Below are 23,078 nucleotides of genomic sequence, written 5' to 3' on the forward strand. Positions count from 1 at the left end.
AAAAGCCACTCTTTCCCATACAAAACAGCCACAGGCAGAGCACACACGCAACATCTAACAAGCCCGAGCACTAACTTTGCCGTCAGTGTGGTCTCTGAGGCCTTCGCTTTGTCTTTGAAGTCAGAAAAACTCCCACCAGAAGTCACTTGTTAGGTGAACAAAGATGCCAAACACATTTAAATGAAGGCCGTGGACCTACACGACAGTTTATGGCTCTCTGGCCCCTCCCAGATAAACAAGAATGGTCTGACTTGTTTGTTGTGGGGATGATATAACGCACACACACACTTTAGGAATGCACTCAGGCTGGGGGAGAAACCCAGACACACACACACACACAGAAAGACTAATAACGCTTATGCCACATTTTCTAGTGTGATCTTTCTAAATAATAGGCTCCCTTGTACCTTTGACAGAGGTTTGGTTTGGAGGGTGGTCATGGGACTCCCCAATGTGATGGCAAATGCACTAATCTGCCCTGTATGGCCCATTCACATGTGTTCACACCATTGTTTCCACATTCTAAATGGGGAGTGCAATGTTACCCACGGGAATTGTAAATTTGGTGTGTAGACTGCCTCCATTAATTCCTGTACTTTATTTAAAGTCAGCGTGTCCTTGTAGCTCGTCACCTCTCATGCTTGTGTGTGTGTGTGTTTTATTTCATTTTATCTTGTTTTTTTTGTACTGTGCCGTCCCTGATGTGCAAAACACAGAAACATCAGACAAAACAGAACAACAAAGCCAGAGACAAAATTAAGAAAAAAAACAGCATTTCAGCCTAAAACAACATTTGCCAAACATAGAAATGGCCTGTAACGAAACCAAACATTTCTTCTTCTTCTTAAAACATATCAGCAGAGAGAAGGGAACAAGGTCACAGAAACACAACATTTCAGCAAACATGGAGGCTATTTTGTCAAACGGTTCTGTTTTTTTTTTTTTTTTTTTATGAGAAACGTTTCCTGTTTTGTTCTCCTCTTTTCTGAAATGTTGTTGGGTTTTTGGTTTTTCTGTGCTGTTCTGCACCTCAGGGGTACTATACACGAGTGTAAAGGAACATTATTTTGCCTTTAATTGCGTGCAGCTGTTCGCGCTGAAAACCCGCATGAGAAGACAGGATACATACAACATCATGCGCGAGCCTGGGAAAACCGAAGGTTCCCCCGCCACCAGCGGTTTTCCCCCTTAAACCAATCGGTGCTGTAATTTATTACCCGGTAAACACGTGGGAATAGTATTTCAGCGCTACAAGATAAACAACTGCTCTACTTCACGCACATCTCGCGATAAGGGACGCTCCCTCTGTGCTCGCCTATTGTGAGAGTTTTCCAACTCTCGCGTTATCTTCGAAGTTTCCCACGCCTGTTGTTGTGGCGTCTGCCCTTTTCGCTCACTCTGTGTGTGTTGCTGTTGCGTGCCGCCTCCCCTTTCTCTCTGTCTTCCTCAACCACCCCCTTTCTCTCCGTCTCCCTAGTCCCTGCACCTTCAGTCTGCTTCTGTTGTCTCGGCGGATTGTTGGGCTGTGGGAGAGAAAGGATATCGCGAGTATTGGAGTTTTGGTGAGAGTTTGTGGAAGATGGCGCCTGTTGTGACAGGGTGAGTCTGAGATTCGGGGCTGGCGGTGGGGGAACGGAGTTGAAGAGAAAATAAGTTATTGACATGATATATCTCAATTTTACTCCACGTTATCCTGCCTGTGTACACTTAAGACTTTTGTCCACCGATTCAGTGGTCAGAAGTCGTTTCTTTGTGTGAATGTGCTTGCCTGCGAGTGTATTTTCCCTCTTTGACCAGTTATCGTTACTTGCCTGAGCTGACTGTTGCTGCAGTGTTTGGTGAGCTAGCCCCAGCTAAAGCGTTACTTCACCCCCGGTGGTCTTTTCTCCGAACTGTTAGCCGGCTGGCTAACATGTGAGCTAAACACAGCCACCGAGGCGGGTTTTTTAAGAGTAACTTCACAGCGATTTGCCTTCCTATTCCCCCGACTAACTCACATGGAGGGCAGTGTCTGGGTCTGCTCAGCAGCTAGCCGGGCAGCACGTTTACGAGTCGGATTCGGGACTTCGTTAGCTGTCCGATAATGGACGCTAGCTAGCGATGTTGCACTGAAACACGTTGCTGCTTTGTGACCAGTGGCAATGTTTGTAAAAACGTTGCCCGTATTTTCTCCACTCCCTAACATGGTCTCATTTTACATGGCGTGCTTACTGTAAATAGTTAACCCCGGAGCCACAACACACGTTGAGTAACGTGTACTTTTATTACTTCAGCTCTCTGCAAGTTCTGCTCGGAAGTGGTATTTACGGCACGAATAGCGACCCAGATCTCACGAAAACTCTTATTTTGATACTGGTTTCTCGATACCGGGAGCATCTAAGCATAAATTCGCATATAAACACGTACAGCCATGTGTTGTTAACCCTGTCGTCGCCAGAGGGTTAATTTGTGAGTAAGTCACGAACCCCTTTTTGTGCGAGTCAAGGTTATCCGCACATATTTACAGTTTGAAAGCGATTATCATGAGAGGCATTTGCCACTAGACTCTTCATTTGGCACACACTTTATCTGCAAAGACTTGTAATGTAATTTCTGGCGTTACATTTTATTTATATTATATGCTTTGATGTGTCAAGTAGCGGTCAGTAGCCTGGTGATAGTGTTTTCCACATATTTAGGTCATTTTCTGAGCCTGGTGCCAAGTTTAAATTGGCTTTTTTGCTTAGTAAAGCCTGCTAAAATTCATTTGTCCTGACGTTAGCTAGACACAACCCAGTTTTTTTGCACTGTGAAGGCAGTAATCCCCACAGACAGCTCAGTGGGTGACAGACATTTGCAGGGCTTGTTGAAGGTGGGTGTGTGTGTGTGGAAGAAGAAGAGGAGGGGGGGGGTGGTTTGCTGTGTATGTTCATTTGAGGCTTTCCAGCAGACCTGAACTGATTTCAGTTGGGGAGTGTGTGCAGAGGGCGGAGGCAGAGGGGCCGTGGGGGCAAGCAAAAGGGCACGGGGGTCAGGTCTGGGTGGCTGGCCGGCCACCTGTCCAGATGATATCTCCAGATTCGTGTGTGTTTTCCTGTGAGTGGGGGGTCAGTGTGGTTGTGTGTGCTTTAACAGAATACAGAGTGCCATAAGGGTCTTATTTAACTAGCAACGGGCCTTGTTCACAGTGACGGTTGAAGGCATCAGAGAGGGCCGGCCAGTTTGCCCCCACAGACTGTGTGAGTGTTTCTGGCCTTACGTGAGGAGGGGCTGCGTAACCACAGGGTGGTTAATGGCATTATGACTCTCTGCCGTGCTATTGCAGGATGAATCTTTGTCTTTCAGCTTAAGGTTGTTGCTCACCCAGGGTTGTGCATCATATTGGCACTTATGTGTTACATTCCAGCCTAATTTACTTCACTACTTTGACTAATAACAGTTGAAGATGGAGTTTGGTTCCTGCTGGTGGCGGGTGCTATTTAATTTGGCAGTTGTCAGAGAGAGTGGCGCTCTGGAAACACGTCTCAGCTGGGATACGCTGCTAATGTTTTGTGTCAAACACTCACTCGCTGCAGGCCTGATAGGTGGTTAACAAGGGTTTGCAGTTCACTCCTCTACAAAGGAAATGAGCTGCACTTTAGCTGGATATGATGTGAGTTATAGCCGCGCCATCGACCGTAACTCGTGGGGATTTCTATTCACCAAACACACACTGCAATGTTGTTTAGAGGTAGATCTTTGGTGTGATGTAACTCACTATCTTCGATGCTTTATTTGGGGTCACAATGAGCAAATTTCTCAAAATGATAATGATGATGGTGTCAGATTACAACTACTTTAATTGCTGAGCGATTAGGAAGCTGTCACAGTACCTGCAGCTATTTGAAATAATCCCTGAATCATCCAAATAGGGGCTTTTTTATAGGGGTCAGTTGCATGACTGACAGTTTTAGTTCCAGCTTTGCGTGTGTGCTTTTTGATTCAGTCATAACATGAAAGCGAAATCCCCCGTCATCTGCCAAAGTGCACGAGATCTTCTCCCCAAGTTCACCGCCGTCTCATTCTGAGCATTAAGGTGGCTACAAAGGAGTGAAAAAAACCTCCCGGATCTCCATCATCTGTCTTTATGAGGGCCAGAAGATGGAAATGAACTGTTTTGACTCAGTATTTTTTCCCCTTTCCTCCTGCTAGAGGAAGTGATTGTGTATCTGAAAGAGCAGCACTGTTCACCTGAGATGATAAAAGCATGAATCACTTATTTCAACACTGCTCTGCCTTTGCTGTGCCCCTGGGAGATGCGATTCCATTTAGCTCAACTCCCCCCAGCACCACCCCTCTCTTTCCCCCTGCCTTTTCAGGCCAAAAGCCAAGCATTTCAGTGCTGGTGTAGTGATACTACTGAGCCTTTCTTTGAGTCCCAACTTGTGTTTGTTAGCCGGGGCGTGTGGTTCTGGGGCTGATCAGATGAGTTTGTGTGTGTGTATGAAAGAGAGAGACAACATAAAAGTTGTGTGCTTGTATCTGTGTGTGTGCACGTGCACGTGCAGCCATTCCCCAGGGTCCTCTCCTCTTCCCTGCTTCCTTTTATAAAAGGAGAGATTCAGAGAGAGCAGCAGATGTCGAAGCGCTGACCTTTATGGTGGCAAAGGCTCAGACGGGAGTTAAAAGACATGCCGAGTCACCCTCCCACTCCTCACCCCTCAAAGCAAGCAGCCCCACGTCTCCACCCGTGCACACACTGGCAGTCTGCTCCCTCAGCTGATGGTAGCTTCGGTTAGGCTTCGGTTAACCACGGAGACACAAACTACCTGATCTGAGCGTCACCTCTGGGTCCTGCAGCCTCCAAAAGCTGCATTTTATCCAACCAAACTTGCAACTTGGGGGGGATACAAGCCTGGGTGGGGGCTCTCAAAGCAAATATGTTGTTATTCTTATGCGTACAGTAGCCTATTGTTTTGGAAGTTCATACATATCCATTACGTCACATGATTGAAGTCCCCCGAAGCGTATAGTTTGGCTCAGATTTCAGATACAACTTGTTTGGTCAAGTGAGGCTGGGCCCGTTAAAGCAGCACACGCCCAGGTTTACTCAGCGTCTTCATTCTCTTGATTCCAGATTAAGGCTTTTTGTGTCTGTCTGTCGCAGGGGAAACCACTGCGGGAGGCACCCCGGGGGGATAGAAATGCACATTTTTTTGTGTAATTTGGCTTGGATCACAGCCAGCTCTTGGCACTCCTCATTCTTGGTTTTCGGCCACCTGTTCAAGTGTTCCACACACCATATACACAGTACAGCACGTACCTGCACTCTCACTTCCCCTCTGTTTACTCATGGCACTGCGGCTCTCTGTATTTATAACACCTTTATTTTCCTCCGTGCAAGGTTGAGAAAACCAGTCCACTGACTGTTTTAATAACAATAAGACATAGAAACATATTGCAAATATTGCCACTGAGACGGAGAAATACGGGAAAAATATGGGCTCATCTTGAATTTGATGGCAGCGACGTTTCCCTTTAAAAGTTGGGACAAAGGCCATGTTTACCCCTCTTTTAAAAGCATATTGAGAGAGGAATATTATACCATTATTGCCTGATTTCCAGTTAAAGATCACGGGCTTCCATTTTCGCTGTTAAAACATACTGTAGTTGGTGGAATATTTGAAGTCTTTGCAGATGCTGAAGTCCTGCTGCTGAGAGACTCGGCCTCTCTTAAGTGCTCCTTTTCACCACCGAGCTGTTGCCAGTTTAACCTAATCAGTTGCAACCTGCTCTAGCTAATATTTCCATCACTTTCAGCGTCTGAGCAGCTTTCTTTTTAACTATAATATTGTTTCATGATCACCACATTCTGTATTTAACTGCATTTTTATTTCACACACCTTCCCAACTTGTTTTTATTTGGGTTGTATTCGTGCACGGCATCTTTTCTGAGCCTTATAGATTTTTTGACTCCTCCGAAAAGGTCTTGCTGGGGCGACGCATTCGGATGGAAACCGAAAGCCGGCGTGGTTTTGAAAACAACCCCGGCGTCATGTTTGAAGGAGCATCGAGTCTCTTGACGGTGTTGTTGTTGGCCGCTGCTTAGCTAAGACAGGAGGCTCTGAACGCTAACAAGGCAAACACAAGATGTGGTGAAGGGACACACATCTGGGGATGGCTCTTTCTGTCTCCTCATCCAAGATAATTTCCTCACAATTGCCCCAGAGTTTGTGTGCCCCTGCCACATTTCCTTTGCTGCTTGTTGTGAGTTCAGCTTCGCCGAGGGAGCGAAGGTTTCTACGCTGTCAGCAGCTTTTGTCCGTCTACATTCAGGATGTTTCATTCAGAAAACACGAGCCGATTCGCCCCCGTCTGACTCCAGTTTGCTTTCATTCCGCTTCAGTGAGCAAACTCTTCTTTAACTTACTTCCTCTGCTGGGGCGGCTGACATTTGTTTGTCACTAGATGAGGAGGATGTGCAGGAAAAGTCACGATGAGTGATGATTATTCTGCTGAAACAGAGCTACAGTCGGGGTAGAAATGCTTTATTATCAGAGCAGATAATTATCATTTGATCCCGGGAGCTCTAACGTATGGTTCAAACGCCTCATTGTTGTGATAAAGTTCTGTCTGCTCTCATAGGGCCACGTCCAATCAGAGGAAAGCTCAGAACATACACAGGATCTCCCGTGATGGGAAAACCCCTCATGACACCACCTCCCCCAGCTATAAGCAACTGCCACTATTACTGTATTAGATAAGAGAGGAGCGGCGAGCAGTTAGCCAGCCCTTAATAAACCATCCACTAACAAATATTTTGGCTTTGGGGCTTTTTGTGGCATCATATAAGGCCTGCTGATGACCTCAGAGCCCCATCCTCAGAGCCCCAAAGAGATAATTGCATTGTTTAGTAAAATTATTGGCTTCCTATTTAGTTTTTTGTCAAATCAGGCTTATTTTGGGTTACTTTTCCCCCTCTTTTTCATAGCCGTACACACACATACTGCAGTGTGTCATCTTTTAAAGCCGTACGCTGTGTTTCTGCACATGGTTTCTGCAAGCCAGCCTCCGGGGAGAGAGCGCCGCGTTAGCCTCAGACGAGTGATGGCTGCCCCGGGGAGATGAGCCACCTTCGCTCTCTTCTGCGGGAGGAAAAAAAAAGGCGTTATCGAGTGTCCGGAACAGAGGGAGAGGGGTTGAGATTCCAGGAAAGGAGAACTGTTATCTCCGAATGTTTCTTTGCATTGTCTGGTTGTTTAACTAAGACTGGCGGAGGCTTTTTTTCTCAGAAGAATCCGCCTGGTGGCATTCCTGTGGCTGTTGACGTCAAGAGGTTTTGGCCTTTGCTTGGAATCACAATGAAGTAATGGACATGTGTGTCGTTTTCTAGAGATGTGTGTTGATTGTGGTTTCGGAAACAATGCTTTCTCTTTTCTCCTTCTTGATGAGGGGGCTTGTTTGTGTTGTGGCTGATCATCTTGCACTTGTGGCCGGAGTTTGATGTCCTCTCCGGTTTTCCATCACTTTGGAAAGCTCTGCTGGAGAATGTGTGTGAGGGTTTTCACATGAGCTCATGGAAGAAAACTTAACTGGTTTATTCGAGTAGGTCACCAGCGAAGTTTCTGCACTTATCAGCTTGAAGACTTTCTGCTGACTTTAACCCCCGACTCTTATAGGAGCCTGAAAGAAAGTCTTATCAACTTTCTGCCTGGTTTCTTGATAAGAATCTGTGTGTGTGGTCAAGATCGATGAAACTGCACGCCTCACATCTTCTTCGTGACAGCTGCCGTTTTCTTTTTGAAAGCTCGAATGCTCTGAAGAGGAACAGGTTGCAGGAACAACCCCCCCCCTTCCCCATCATGACAACACTGAAACCAGACGGCCGTCCTGAGCTGGCAGACTCATTGCTGAACTGCACGTACACTGAAAAGCGTGCTGCGGTCTCCACATTTGCTTTGCTTTGCCGGGGATCATCTCTCAGCTTGTGGGCTAAAGGTCATGTCTTGCTCTCCCTCTCTCCGGTTCTGTCAGGAATTCAGTTTTTTTTTTTTGTTCTCTCTGCTTTGGGTGGTTTTGAGGCTCGATCGGGGCATGGCGGTGGTTAGTTTGCCTCAGCTGATGAATCCCAAGAGGCCGGGCTTCATTTTGGACCCTTGAATGATGCGTTCAGTGCCGCGTCGAGCTAAAAAATGTCACATCTGTTTCAGTTAAATCCGCCTGGTTTGCAAACTGTTTTGATAAAAAACGACACATTTATTACTAATTGTCATCTCTCCTCTCCAATGTCACCATTTGCCACTTTTATCTGTGTGTCTTTGTGCTGCTGGTTGGATCAAACGAACCCTCTCCGATGTTGCTTTGAACTCTGCAAAAAGAGACGGATGATTTTCAGCCACTTTGTTGCCTTTATGCTTTGTAATTAGCGCGATGGTTTCAACCAGAAAGTGCCTGCTGAGATTCTGCCGTTAAAATGTGACTCGCTGAGAGGTGTTGCTGTGCAGCTCGACTTTGTGGGATAAAATCATTTCCACGTAGTTGTAAATGTGTTTTAGTATGTTTTTTTTTATTTATTCATTACCTTTAGGACTATCAAAGAAAGACTTTAGGACTTTGCAAAGGATTATTTGACAAAAGGGGGCATCTTTTGTCTGATTTAAAGGGTCAAACCCAGACAGAAATCTTCTATTTACTGTGAATGTTATCTACCTATGAATTATAAGCAGTAAAGAGCTTAAGGTTGAAGTTGTTTAACTCATTTTAGCATCTTTAAAACATGGGAGGAGGTTTTCCAGGCGCGGTGGACTTCTCCTTTAGCCGAACCGCTACCTGCTCCCTCGCCGAAGAGCGTTTCACACCGAAGCGCGAGCTGCTGTCGCGCTGCTGCTGCTGCGGTCGACGTGGACTCCACACAACGTTCCCCCCTGGGCTCCTTCTCCTTCCAACACTGAGTCATCAGCTCAGCAGAGTGAGAAGGGGGAGTGGGGAACAGGAAAGGACGGTTCACTCAGGGTTCAAATCTTTCTTTGCATCTTCCTCTCTCATCCTTTTCCTCACGGTCTCTTGGAGCACGTGAGCTCTCTCGGCCTTAAACCCACAGGCTTCTTCTTCAGCTGTAGTCACACTTGTGGTCTCTTTTCCATCTCTGCTTATTGTTCTGTATCCTTGGTTTTATTTTTTAAACGTGGGCCCGTTATATCGGTGCTTTGCCCTGTTTGCAGAGTAGCTCACCTGCGTTTAAAAGGAAAAACATCCCGGGGCTAAAAACAACGAGACAGCAGCCCAGATATTTATTATCGTGGGCTATGTGTAATTGTTGGTTGTTATCAGTGACTGCGAGTCACCGTCGTGTGTTTATGGGCTCGGTGATTAATTGAATTTTACTGTGCTGCATCCATCTCACAACAAAGCTCCCGTTTAGCCGTCTGTGATCAATGCAGCGTCCCTCTTTCATCGTGGCACCATTAAAGTTGTCTGTGTGGATGTTTATTTCAGCCCGAGTCAACATGACAGACAAGTTGGTTACAAGCTGGTTCGAGGAAATGTGTCACAACAACTTACTGATGTGGAAACTTCCACATAGGTGTGCTTTCTGCAGCCTGCAGGACCAGATTTACTAACCAAGGTTCTCATGATACCAGCTAAACATCTGCTTTTGTTGGTGCTGTACAGTTGTATATTTATCTTATCTGAAACTCGTGAAATCTCATGATTAAAAGGCAAATTTGGTTAAAAAAGACGTATAACTTAATGCTGCTTTGGCTGCTGTAATTGAATCGGCTCAGTGTGTGTTATAAGATGAGAGCAGATTAAAACAGGACATCAAGAGGTTGGTTTGTTGTTGCAGATGCAGGCAAAGATGGTCACATTTAAGTGGCAGATGTCGCCCACACGTTAACCACAAGCTTCCCGTGTCAAAGCTACCTACACAGAGTCCAACGCTCACGACTTTTACCGTGCGTGTGCCTCTCCGCCTGATCTGTTCATCTTTGTCAGCCACACAGTTTCCATCAGGGCCCAGATTTACCTTTGCTTTACGCTGTTGAATGTGGTTTAAACGGGGGGGAAATGAGTCTGGATCCCCTCTGACTGGACAGGGGTGTTGGTCTCAGTTTAGTTGGCAGGTTATCTGAGGACTGAATGCAAGCAGGTGGTACTCAGTGTGGAAGTCAGAGCTGTGGGATGCACAAAGGAGGCTTCATTAAAGATAAAACGAGTGTCAAGAGGCTGCCCGTGTGTGCGCACATGCTGGCTACTGCTCAGCACACACTGGAAATTTGATTACTTTGTTTTCGGGACATATTATATGTGCACAAGTAATGGAGTATGTTCTTGCTCAGTATGTTCCAGCCTCTGCGCCAGATTACACTCATTAAAGTGTACAGTTGGTGTGCGAGTAAGAATGCGTCTAGAGGTCTTATTGATTGTGTGCCAGGCCAAGAAGAGTTTTTAAAAAGTCTGTCCTGAGTGCTCCATATGGAGCATTGATGTCGGAGAGTGCGGTCAAGAGAGGGAGAGAGGTGGAAGAAGAGGAAAATGAAGGGAGGGAGACGGGACGAGGACTCTTTTTTTCTTCCTTTGGCTTCTCTGCCTCTGTCATTAAGCTCTCCCATGTCAAAGACAGATGGAGCTGGTGCTGTTTGTGTATATGTGCATGCCATATTTTGCAAGTGCAGGCTGATGTGACCCGCCCAAACACACACACACACACACACTCTGCCTCGCAGTCTGCCCCCAGCAGGGTGTCTCAGGGCAGCTACCAGACCTCTGCCATCTGCAGTCACTCAGCCTCCAGGGACGGACAGCTCATCAGCAGCTACTTTCGGCTCGCATCTGCACATGCAACTTAAGCAACTAGGGCCACTCCGGTTCTGATTAAACACCCATTTTATTTTCGTCTCATCACTTTCTGACACGAGTAGCACCGCCTCCGATTGAAGTCGTTTGAATCTCATTTTGGGGGCAAATATGGTCATTTACTGTTGATGTTTTCCTACTTGCAGATACTTTAGTGTCGGCTGAGCTTTGGGGAGCTTAAAAAATGTCCAGTTGCATACTTTTTACGGCTTTACAGACATACAATAATGAGGAGTTAAATTTCAGCAATTTATTGATCATATTTCTAAAGGAGGAGGGCGACGGATCTGAGCACTCACCTGCTGAAATGTCTCGTTAAACCAGACGACAACACGATAAAAGACCGGGTTGAGAGGGACGTAACTGAAGTAAAAAGAGCTATTTGATACATTTTTATTCTGTAACATGAACCCTGCTCTTTGATTAAATATCAAATGATCTAATTATTTGCCACATAGATGGAAAATAACCTCTTAAATACAGAAATGTTAAGCTCTAAACCCGACTGAATGGACTTCAGTTTAGTAAATGAATCTTTATATGCATTAAATCACCTTTTAAGGGAGAGATCCAGAGTGGTTGTTATTGGCCAATATTCGTCCAAAATAATGCAATAAATTACTAAAAGGGTCGTTAAGTACGTAATTTTAGGGAAAGCGGCTCAATCTCAAGCAAAGCCTGTTGGAGAGCAACACAGCTGCTGAAGTAACTTATTTAATTTGAGTTATTGAGGCTTCAAAGCCGGTTCAGATCATACAGGAACATAGTTTTTATGTCACAGTTGGGATTCCTTATTGACAAAATGCATTTCCTTGCTTTTTGCCCAGACCGTAACCATCACAGCTACCTAAATTTAACCAAAATAAACCTACGGCTCTAACCCTAGAGGCAAGTCTACACCCTCAAAAATCTCTTTGTACTTCTGCAGACCGCAATTTGGTCCCCACGCCTACAGAAAATCTTAAAAATGGCGTGCTGTCTGGTTTAGTTTCCCCATCACAACATAAAAACATACACACAGAGACTTTGGTCCCCCTTAAGTATAGTGGATCCTCGTTTTCTGACCCTACAGGAGTAAATATCAACAAAAAGCACCACGAGCAGCGAGATTAGAGCAGCAAAGCGTCTATCTATATTTAAATCACTCGGTAGATGTGCATAACTCTTACTTTCTTTCCTCCCTTAAATAGAACGACTACAGCTCGCATTGATGCTGCCTTCACTGTCATCAGGGAACAGTCAGTGTTTGGTGCTTCATGGTTGTTTCAAGGTTAATTGTTTTGTTGGACCTCTTGTGTATGAAGCGCCGTCTCATTCTAAATGGAATAAATCGATCAATACGTCAGTAGTTTTGACTAATTTACTAACAAACCTATCGTTTTATTTAAAGCTCTCACTGTTCCCGGGGACCAAAAACAGGCCTGGCTGCTGATCTGAACAGTAAATTAGCAAGTAGTGTTGGGTTGTAAGTCAGAGATGGAGGCTCCTTTTTACAGCATATACAGGTATCTTTTTAGTGGCGGTGCGTCCGCTGGCAGGCGGGAGATGTGGTCGTATCTGTGGCTCTGCGCTCGCCACTCCCAGCTGGCTGCTGCCGGTGTGCGCGGTGGCACATGCAGAGCCAAGCGCGGGGCGAGCCTCCAACCCGAGCAGCGTCTCAGTTTCTGTCTGGGGAGCTCTGCGTCCACTCCTCCCCTCGTATTCAGGCGTAGCTCTTTGTCCTCGCCTCCACCCCCTCTCTCAAACACTCATTCAGGGTCGACTTGGAATCCAGGTTGAGTGCCCAGACCGCCGTTGTTTCTTCTTAATGATTAAATATGTGCTTGAAAGATGTGTTTAATGCGCACGCTGCTGGCCACACACAAGCAAGCCACAGTGCTGCTGAGGAAGTGAGTGTGTATTAAAGGAAAAGCCTTGTGTTTATGCTCGCTGCGTGTTATTACATCAGTATGCAGGTATTTTTCCCTCCACTGCCAGGACTAATGCAGCCAGTGGGCTTGGATTTCCACATTTCTTTCACTGACACGCACATTCACTTGCTTGGTGAGACTTGTTATTTCCACCCGCTGCTCTCTGTCGGGTCTTGATGTTAAAATGCGTAACTGCAACAAGGAGCACAGTGTCTGAATCTCAGCCCGTTCTTGTCTCTCAGACGGCGCTCGTTTTGGGCCTCGGGGCGCGTTTGAACTCCTGAAAAGTTTCTCGTAAGCCACTGGAAAAGCTCGGCAACCTCAGCGCTCAGTTGTCGGATCATGCCTGGCGACGTCGATGCGTTTCTTGGCAGTTGTTCTCTGTCCTCTCACCTGAAGGCGAGGCCCTCTTTCTCTCCCTGGACGCTTTAGGAGTGGCGCTCCGATGATGTTTCTTTAGCCTCCAGCTTCTTCACCAGCTACAGACACATCTGTCAGCGCTTAATCAGCTCCCTTCACCTTTCTTTGTTCTGATTTGTAACACACCTTCAGTATTCAACAAAAACACCTGGAAAGAACTGAGAGGTTTCCCTTGCTAACTCTGTCCTCGTACCCTATTTTCAGCTATGATTAGAGCAGAGTTCATCTATTTGGTGTCACAGGGATGGCTCCCGGGCGGCGGACGCTGCGAGGAGGGCCGGTGTTGATAATGAGGTGTACCATCACTCCGAGGAGTTGTGATATCTGCTATCGGCCCTCAGGCAGGGAAACCAGACACCTTAAATCCCTCATCTTTCCCTGTGTGTGTGTGTAAATGCAGATTCATACACACAGGGAGATATGTGGTTTCATATTCACAAACGGCCCGTGTCAGAGGCAACTTGATCCACCCCGTTGTGCTGGACTGACACTTGTGTGAAAACATCTGAATTATGTGGAGCCTGAAACTGGACCAGCTGGCTTAAGCATGTAAAAGTACATTTAGAAATACAATTACAGCGACGAAGCAGGCTTATTGAAGGCTTGATGCACGTTATTTATGTCCAAATCTAGCATTCGAAATCAGTTGTTTCCTGCTGATAAACGGGGTCGTGCTTAAGGGGGTAATTTAGGGTGGCGGGCGGTTAAAGGTTAGACTGGATATCAGCGTGGACACACTACCTCTTAATTGACCCCAGAGGCTGCGCCCCAACCCTTGACCTGACTCGGTGAATGATGGCGTCTGGCCTCGTGTTGTGTTTTGGTCCTCTGGGAAGCGCAAACATCCACAGAAAACAGATGTGTTTGTGCGTTTGTTTGTGCTCCTCCGTCCCAAATCTAGCAAACACGTTTTGGGGCGCTCATCCGAGCAGGTTTGATTTACGATGGAAGTGACTCTGCAGACTCCTATGAACTCTGTGGAGTTTTTCTCATGCAAAGATCATCATTGGATGTCAGACTTTGGGCGCATACGGTGACAGCTTTACGTTACTGGTGGTCAGTGGAAGTCGCATAATAATAAGAAATAAGTTGATCAACGATCTGTTTGTCTCTGTTCATGTTTCTGCTGCTATTAGCTGCACCAGAGCCTGCTAATATTTTAATAATTCAGCTCAACTTTATGAAGAATAAGGATTAATGGAGATTAATACAGGTCTGCAGAGGACAGATGTGCAGCGAGATGACATCATTAAAAGGGAGGCAACTCTAAAAATAAAGTAAAACTACTTATTTACTCATTTTTCTTGGATAGTTTATGCCTGAAACTAAATAAACTCCTTTTGTTTTTACTAAATTATAATTCAAGTCTATTGAAAATGCTGGAAAAGATCATGAAATAACCTGTTTTCAAACCGTTTTGCAGCCACCAGCGTGATCACCTCCAATAGGAGGACTTGATGGATTGTTTCATGTGATTATTGTTCAGGCGCCTTGGTTACGGTAGATTTCTCCGTCTGAATGTGTCTCATCTTTAGTCACTTTGACCCACTTCACACGTCTCGGACTCACACAGCGAGTGCTTTTTACATGAGAGCGTGCAACAGCGTGGCCTCTTACGATACAGTCAGTGTGATGTCGCACTGTGTGCCGGCTTTACTCCGAAGACGCCAGCAGTTGTCTGTGTTTCAGTGAAGCTGGCGGTGTTACGGTGTCTTGCTTCCTGTTAGGGGAGAAACGGTTTCATTCTGTGGTGCGTTCAGGGGTTCGGTGCTCTTTGATCTGCGTGTGACGCCACCAGTGACGCGGTGGCCCTGCAGCTTTGTTGTAGATGTACACTCACACCTCTCAGAAAGTGTTTGGTGTGGCGGGTGGATGCTGAGCTCATCTCTTTGTTTGGGACACATGCTCCTCTCGGTTTGCTCCCACATTTATTGGCACCAGTTTGCAAACCCTCCATTCACTTTCTGTGAAGCTGCACTTGGAAATAAAGCGGCTCTTCGCCGCTGTGCGTGTGCCACGCTGCGTTGGAGACGTTTGCGGGGGACAACTTAAAGACGCATCACATGGCAGCAGAAGAGATAATGCGTCTTTTCAGTGAAGCGGACACACTGAGAACATGTCAGGGAGGGTATTTCGGTCCCTGCCGAGCCTTCGGCTGCCCCTCAGCGCCGTTTGGACGGCAGAGTTCACACCCTCTCTGTCAGCCCACCCCCCGCCGCTGCATGTGCGTGTGCTGATACTCGTTTGTGTTATCATGAGAAAGTGGGTGGTCGAGGATTTATTCCTAGCATCTGCCACCTCTCTCTGTCACCAATACCTCGTATGTCATGCTACCTGTCAGAGGACGATGACAGAACCGGCCCTGTTTACCCCGCTGAGCCCCATCCCAGAGGCTCACTTTACTCCATTACCAGTGTGTCGGTGCATCGCAGACACACTTCTCCGGTGTGTGAAACTTGGGCAGATATGTGGGAAGTGGCCAGTGAAAGCTGCAGTTAGAGGCCACATCTTAAAGCCACTTTTTCTTCATCAACTTAAACCTAAAATAGAGATGCTTCATGATTTCTGACTAATGTTGATATCTGGGAGAGTCCAGCGCAGTTTTATGTTATGATCACACAAAGAAATACTTGAAAAACGAATATTTCTAATCTGCAAACGCCAACAATCAGTCAGTTATTGTCACATACTTGATGGGTGCGACACCTAACCATCAGTCGGAAGTCGGTGGTTCGACTCCGGCTTCCCCGGCTGCATGTCGAAGCGTCCTTGGGCAAAACACTGAACCCGACGTTGCCTCCCGACGTCTCCATCGGTGTATGAATGTGTGGAAGAATGGTTAGAAAGCTGGGTGGGTGAATGTGGCGTGTTGTGTTCGAGGCGCTTTGAGTGGTCAGTTAGACCAGAAAAGTGCTGTACAAGTACAGTCCATTTTCCATTTGATGCATCGGTCTATTATCAACATATTTCTGCTCTCATTTGGTAACGTGAACGCGTTTCATTTTAGTTTTCAGGGTTAACAAAACCTGGAAAAATGACTGTTTCTGTTTCTTGATTTACATTCGTTTTGCGGCCTACGCAGTAACTGGATATCTTCTCCTCTAAAACATGCCAAGATGAACATAATCAAAGCATTTTTATAGAGGAAGACGTTTGTTAACCCTGATGAATAGCAGTTAAACGCTGCAACAGTAAAAACTCCCTTCTTATTTCTACATGATGTGTCATTCTCTCTGCCAGCTCTGGCCTAATCTGGACAAATGTGGACTTCTTGTTGTAGAAGGTGCTCACAGTGACTTGTGGTTTCATTTGTAAGGTCTCTGAAAAGGGGTTGAGGGGTGATTATCATCTTCTCTGGTTATGATTCATCAGTTTAATGGTAGAAAAAAGTGAAATCCCGATTGATCACTTTATGCTGCTGCATCAGCTCAGCTCAACCTGACACATTTACATGTGGCTGCCACAGAAGTACAGTCTTAAATTACAAATCTGGATTAATGGGATTGTTCGGAGGAGTTTTTCTGCATGAATACGACACCTAAAAGCATGACTCATGCTTTAAATGTCTGCCTTCAGGCCGTGTAAGTGCAGAATGACACACAGCGGGGTCGACTCTACACCAAACCAAACGTGTTTGCTGCCGCCCTGAAAGACAAACGGCACAGTTTTTACACTTCAGGACGCCATCTTTCAGGGTTCACCTTCACACGGCCCTGCCAGGTCGCTGCCCCACCTTCTGTAACCTCTCAGCAGCCATGCCGGGGTGAACTAACCGGCAGATGGTCTCAGTCGCCTGTCGGCCTCCTCTGTGGCAAAAAAGGCACAATATGCAGTGTTGATTTTGAATGAAGATGGTTCCACCTGGTTTGTGTTACGCCTGTTTATTTTAGGCACGTACTTGACTCTGGGAAGAAGAAGTAGGCCACCGAACGCTGGGATGAAACATCGCTGTTATAAGAACCGTCATCAAACCACTTCTAATCAGTCTTTTTCTCCTTCAGCCCAGCTATTTGATTACAGTATCAAGGAGAGGTGGGGGGGGAGCAGATCAAACACAGTGTCTCTGCTTGTTTTAGGACATCGTGTGCAGAAGAATCAGATCAGACACATTTGTGTGATTAAGATGCATTTCAGAAGAAAAGTTTTTTTAAATTGATTGAGCTTTGAGTGATTGTGTGTAGATTCATCCTGATGAAATCCACCACCTTCGTTTGGCTGATTTCTGAGCAAAGCCCCCTGAATTTCGCCGAACTCTGCAGCGAACTGTGGCTCTTCGCTGTCATCGAACCTTTCTGAGACGCTGCAGATGCAACAGTCGGCATGCTTTTTCCTCTGCAGCTCCACCTTTTGTGGTTTCCTGTGCTTTGTCTTCCTCTCTTCTTGGTGTTTGTCTCGAGCGAATGTGCTGAAGTGAGTCTGTAGGTGAGCAGAAATGTGGACAGTGGTTTTTCACAGAACTGGTAAACCCGAACTATGTAACATGTGACCAACTTGATTTCTTCTTTGCGCTGCAGCACTTCAAAGTAAAAACCAGCGACGCTATCCACAACCTTCTCATATAACCCAGTTAAAGCTGCTAAACATGGTGGAGAACAGCGGCTGTTAACTGTGATGAATGCATTCTGTATCATCTTAAAGGACTTCACTATTATTTGATCTGATAATAATAAGTAAACAGACGAGATGAAGTTCTTTCTTGGTTGAAAAGGCGTCTCCTCGTCCCTGCATCCACCTCTAAACCCGTACACTTCATCTCCACCCAGATCCCGTTCCCCCACAGTGCTCCACCCACCTCCTCTTGCCTGTAACCCAGCCCTGCACCTTCCCTGCAGTATCGCCTCCTCCACCGCTGCCTGTGTGCAGTTGTTGGGGTGCACTTTGAAAAACGAGGGGAACAGAGCACAGAGAGCCGTCTGGAATCCATTAGCCAGTGAAGGCATCACTGTTTCACTGTGGGAACCTTATTGATTGCCCTCCTTTATAATTATTCCACCTCCATTCCCTTCTTCTGGTTCTGGCACCGATCATCCTTTTGGATTTTCTCTTCCCTCCCTCCCTCCCTCCCTTCATCTCCCCCTTTTTACTTCTTTCCCCCACATATATATTTATTTGTTTGCTATTTACATCCCTCTTTGCGGTTTTAGTTCAAACCGTGAGCTGAACATCTTTGCCAGCTGAATATCAACTAACTCCTTCTGTGTTTGAGGCCGTGCAAGACGAAAGGAGAGAATCTAAATTGACACAAAATTCATTGTTTCTGGGGTTTGTTTGTGTTTCTCTCCTGGAGGAGCATGTTCCAGTGGAGGCAGCGAGCTCGAATTAATTGAAATATGTGTTTTTAAGCAACCTTTTTGTCCTCTCGGACGTGAAAATACATAAAAATCCATATTAAAGAAAGTAGTTTGGTGGATTATGCAGCGTTGCTTCGTTTTAAGGAAACATTCGGGGGTTTAGGGCTGACCTGTGGGAATAAGTCGCGGCCTCGGCTCTGGATATTATTGTTTCTGTATCCTGATTGAAGCATGAATGAAATTCTGATTCAATAAATAGACAACTGACTCATGTTTTCTAGCTCTTTCAGTCCAATGTCTTTGTACTAAACATGGATGTTGCCAAACCACCGAATTACAATATCTCACATGACTGACAGTGAGGCTAACTGGTCTCGATGATGCAGCTTACTAAATGGAAAAATAGGTTTTTGTGCAGCTTTTGTTCTGTGAAAGCGAGGCTCACTCAGAGCTGATGCTTATACCTTTCAAGCCCGATGTGGTATCATTATTTGTGATTTTTTTGGGGGGGGTTTTAAGACGCTTTAAACAGCTGCGACTGCACAACTTGCTTCAGTGTTTTAGTGAACCGTGTTTTCTCGCTGTCGGGCAGCTATGACCACATTATGTCCAGTGAAGTGTCATTTTATTCTCTCTGCTGTGCCCTCAGGAACTGAGCCGTGGCACCGAAAAGGTTGTAAAGCAGATGGAAGTCTCTCTCACGCCCTCTACGTTGATTTTTGTCGCAGAGTTTCCATCTGATCCTTATCTGGGACGCAGTAACGCTCTCAGACTGGGAATCTAAAACTCTTTGTAATCCCTGTGAGGATAAGAGCTCCGGGTGCGACGCTTACTGTAGTCTGAAATGACGCAACGCTAAAGATTTGCAGGTGGAACTCACATTTTTTGAGCATGACCTCCTCGAGTGCCGTGACACGGGCTCTTAATTTAACAGAAAGAGATGAATTAACCTTGTTTTTCAGTTCATAGGCCAACTGCTGTGTGATTGATGCCAAACACATGAACTCTTGTTCAGCCTGGAGAGCCGAAAAGGCAAAAATTCTGCTTCTGATTCTCACTATTTCCTTTTTTCTTTGCCTCTGATGTGTTCCTTTTTGGTATCCTGTGGTTTTCCACTGTGGATTTGATTAAAGATTGCATAATCCACCAGTTTAGGTTTTACTTTTTGGCATGTTCTGCTGCAGATACTCACCTGATGTGGAAATGAATCATTTGCGATTTGTGGAGGTATTTCTTTGCTCATTTGTCAGCTTGATTTCACAGAAACGTTTCATGAAAGCAGAGCAACACCTTTCGGATTCCTGGCTTCTGTCGCACATTCAAGTGTGCGCTTTTATCACAGGAAGATGCTAAAATAGCTCTGGCCAGATGGTGTTGCTTATGAGACCCTGAACGCATCGGCGCTGCCTTCACCAACAAATGACCCACAGATAAGAATGAATATGGCAGGCCTCAGCTGGGATGTGTTGGAAGACTTACTGTCCGTTCCTGTGCTTCATGCATCTTTACTTCAGTTTAGTGATTTATCAGCAGGTAGTTGGCTTTCCACTTTCAGGTTAGAGGTGTATGATGGTGCCAAAAGTGCTGCATAAATGATGAATTGAAGGCAGTAAATGTCATGAAGACACAGCTGAAAATGCCACATGGTTAGACTGACTGGAGGAGAGTGAAATGAGCCTCGATGCGTGTGTCACCCCTCCAGCTTTGAGTTTGAACTCTGCAGTTTCCTGTGTGTTGATTTCGAAAGCATTCGGATCACAAATGTTGCCAAAAGTTGTAATTGTGACTCGATGTGGTTTTAAACTGACTAAAGCTTGAGGATTGTGTTCAGTTATGCTGGTGTGATGCGACTCTTACAAGATTTGAACCTCTTTTCCTCTTAAGGGGGCAGTCTTGTTGGCATCTTACCTCAGAGCAGGGAGCTATGCTCATGCGGGAGCCAAGCTAGCGGCTACTCGCCCTGCATGGCGTATCCTCCCGCTGATCAGCTGGCTCCACCAGAACACTGCATCAGACTCGTTGGATATCTTGCTCCTTCGCTCTGTCTCTGTTCCGCATCTCTTATCAGCAGCTCTTCTTCTGGCTCATGCAGATATCCTCTTATCGGCCCCAGAAGTTGCATGTCATCGTCTTTGGCTTTTGTAATCGCTCATTTTTCACTGTTTCTGATCAAACCGGCGGAAATGCGAGTCACAGCAGATCGGCGGCAGGATACGACACGGAAAAAGTGGCACGAAGCTTCTTTTTTTTTAGGATTGAGTTGTTAAAGATGGTGAAAATTCACTGTTGGTGTTTAGCTGTGAGAATTCCTCCCGGCTTCTCCTAACGGCCCACTCAAAAAAGCCCAAACTGTCCCTTTAAGTAAAAGTTACACCATTTACAACCATTCTGCTTTTTTAAGTGAGAGTGCAGTGGTGAAACACTCTGTTACATCACTTGGCATATCGACCAGATGTTGCATTTTGCCTCCAGCTTTGTGAAATTCACCCCCCGTTTGATGCAACCTCCAACTGGAAGCTCCGTCGGATGCACTCTGCAGACGTTTAATTCTAATTTTTATGGTATTGTTGTCATATAGTCCAACATATAGTCTATAGGCTGTGTACAGTCTCAGATAAGAAAGATAAGACACTTGGAAGTTGGTCTAATCTCAAATTGTACACATGGCTGATTTTGTGTTGGTGCTTTTGGGCAGACGTTAGTTTGGGCGAAGTTCAGCCGGTGTTTCTGCTGACATGACAACAAACACAGGCACATTTTGCTCTGTGCGCACAGTGCTTCCACACTCTGTCAAGGCCACAGTGTGTGTGTGTTTGTGTGCAGCGTTTTGTAATGCAGTGTTTACCCTGCGTGTGTTTGTGGTCGATTACCGGCCCACTCATGCTTTCTTCTCGCTTTTGTGTCTTTGCAGGAAGTTCGGGGAGCGCCCTCAGCCACAGCGCCTAACAAGGTGAGTGTGACTGTGTTGTGATGGTAGAAGATGAAATGCATCACTCCTTTAACACCCTCGTCTTATTATTGCTACAGTTTGAGCTCCAAAAGCAAAGAACCAGAAAAATTGGGGTGTCAGAGACGAGTTGCTGTGGTTGTTTAACTTCTTCTTCTTCTTCTTCTTTCTATCTGCTGTTATTGATTATCAGTCTGAGCCCTTTTGGATGCATTTTTCAAAAGCTTGTGTGGAGGTGAGCCAGAGAAATAATTCACCTTATCCAAGGACTTGTGAAGCGAACGTGCACGCCGTGCGCTGCATTCAGCCCGGCTTTGACGAGCCGGCGCTGCAAGTTTTTGATTACTCTATAGCTCTAAAGTTTATTCCAAGTCATTTGAGTGAACACAGAGCGTTGATGGATGTTGTGGCTTGCTGATGGAGGTTTCTGTGTGTTGGAGGCCGTATGGGTGTGTATGCACTTGTTCGCTGACTGGTTCTTGCCTTTGTTATTAGGAACGGCCGTGGCTTTGCCTGTGTGTGTGTGTGTGTGTGTGTGTGTGTGTGTGTGTGTGTGTGTGTTGCACGTGGCGCTCGGTAGGGAAATTGAGGGGTTGCATATTGCCTGGAACAGCCAAGCATGGTTTTGGAAAAAGGGGCCCCAGCCCTTTTTGATGTGTCCCCCTCTTCACTCATGTGCTGCCAGTTCACTGGCTCTTGGACTCGTTGGATGGTTTTTTGAAGGCCAGAAATATGGTGGACATGGAGTTCTGTTTCTCGGGCAGCTAAGAGGCATAAAAACAAGACTCCTTTGGTGTGCATATGTGTGGTTGCACTGCTGTGTATCACGGCTTTCTGCTCTTTCTGTTTTCCCAACAAAGTCTCCTCATGTGTGCTGGTTCACTTTCACCCATTTGCCACCCCTTGAGTCGATAATGCTGCACCACTCTCTTTCGGGCAGCAGAACAAACCACAAAGATGCTGCAGCATTTCTGCAGGAGCTTTTTAGGGCAACTAAAGTCAGTGCACCTCTTAGCCAGCAGCGGAAATGGCTGCTGATTATATTTAGAGCAGGGCGGCAGATGCCAATGAGTGAGGCAAAAAAAACGATTAACTTGGATGAACGTGCCGACAACAGCATTGTCTTCACTGGACTCGGTCCACGTTGGTAATCAGAAGCATTGCTTCACAGAAGCCACACTGACAAGCTGCCTGCATGCAGATGTTTCTGCATTTGTTTTTGCCTTCATTGGCCTCGTGGGATCGGGCCGATTACGGGTCCCATCTGAAAATTGGTCCATTACCAGTGTGAGCAAACAAAGTCAAGCAGCGGCACGATAACACGGGGGTCCGTGTAGTCCCATTATTAGTGTAAAAAGTCTCTCCCCGAGCGCACCATCTGATTGGATACTGACTGCATTTGCTGGCTGTAGTAACCAGGAGCTGTATTTCAAGGACCAGTGTATGATAAGAAGTTGCAATAAACTATGGTTGTTGTTTTTCATTTAGCACAGATGTAGCTGCTGGATTCATTAGAGTGTAGCACACATGTCTTTTAAAGCCTGGACGTTTTGTGTCGTGTCGTATGAAAACAGAGGCGGAACGGCGGGTTGTCGTACATCTGCTGCACCTCTGCAGTGAGGCTGGTGGTTCCGGCTCGGTGACACGGGCCACAAATCACAGCTCGATAGTTTTTGGCTAAGTTGACATATGACA

At 46.1% G+C, this 23,078-nt stretch overlaps 1 protein-coding gene across 3 annotated transcripts in view; it reads left to right on the forward strand.

The window, feature by feature from the left end:
* Positions 1-1,371: 1,371 nt before the first annotated feature.
* Positions 1,372-23,078, forward strand: part of rbpjb (recombination signal binding protein for immunoglobulin kappa J region b) — a 38,875-nt gene continuing 17,168 nt past the window's right edge. The window contains exons 1-2 of one of the 3 annotated variants that reach the window (XM_072376985.1): positions 1,372-1,599; positions 21,348-21,386. In XM_072376985.1, the coding sequence (XP_072233086.1) occupies positions 1,580-1,599; positions 21,348-21,386 (59 nt within the window). In that variant the 5' untranslated portion in view covers positions 1,372-1,579. The remainder of the gene's footprint in view (positions 1,600-21,347; positions 21,387-23,078) is intronic. The other 2 variants (XM_072376986.1, XM_072376987.1) reach the window with 2 other exon arrangements.

The sequence above is a fragment of the Leuresthes tenuis genome, unplaced genomic scaffold (assembly GCF_036924035.1).
Source record: "Leuresthes tenuis unplaced genomic scaffold, fLeuTen1.0.hap1 SCAF_22, whole genome shotgun sequence".
NCBI classification, from domain to species: Eukaryota; Metazoa; Chordata; class Actinopteri; order Atheriniformes; family Atherinopsidae; genus Leuresthes; species Leuresthes tenuis.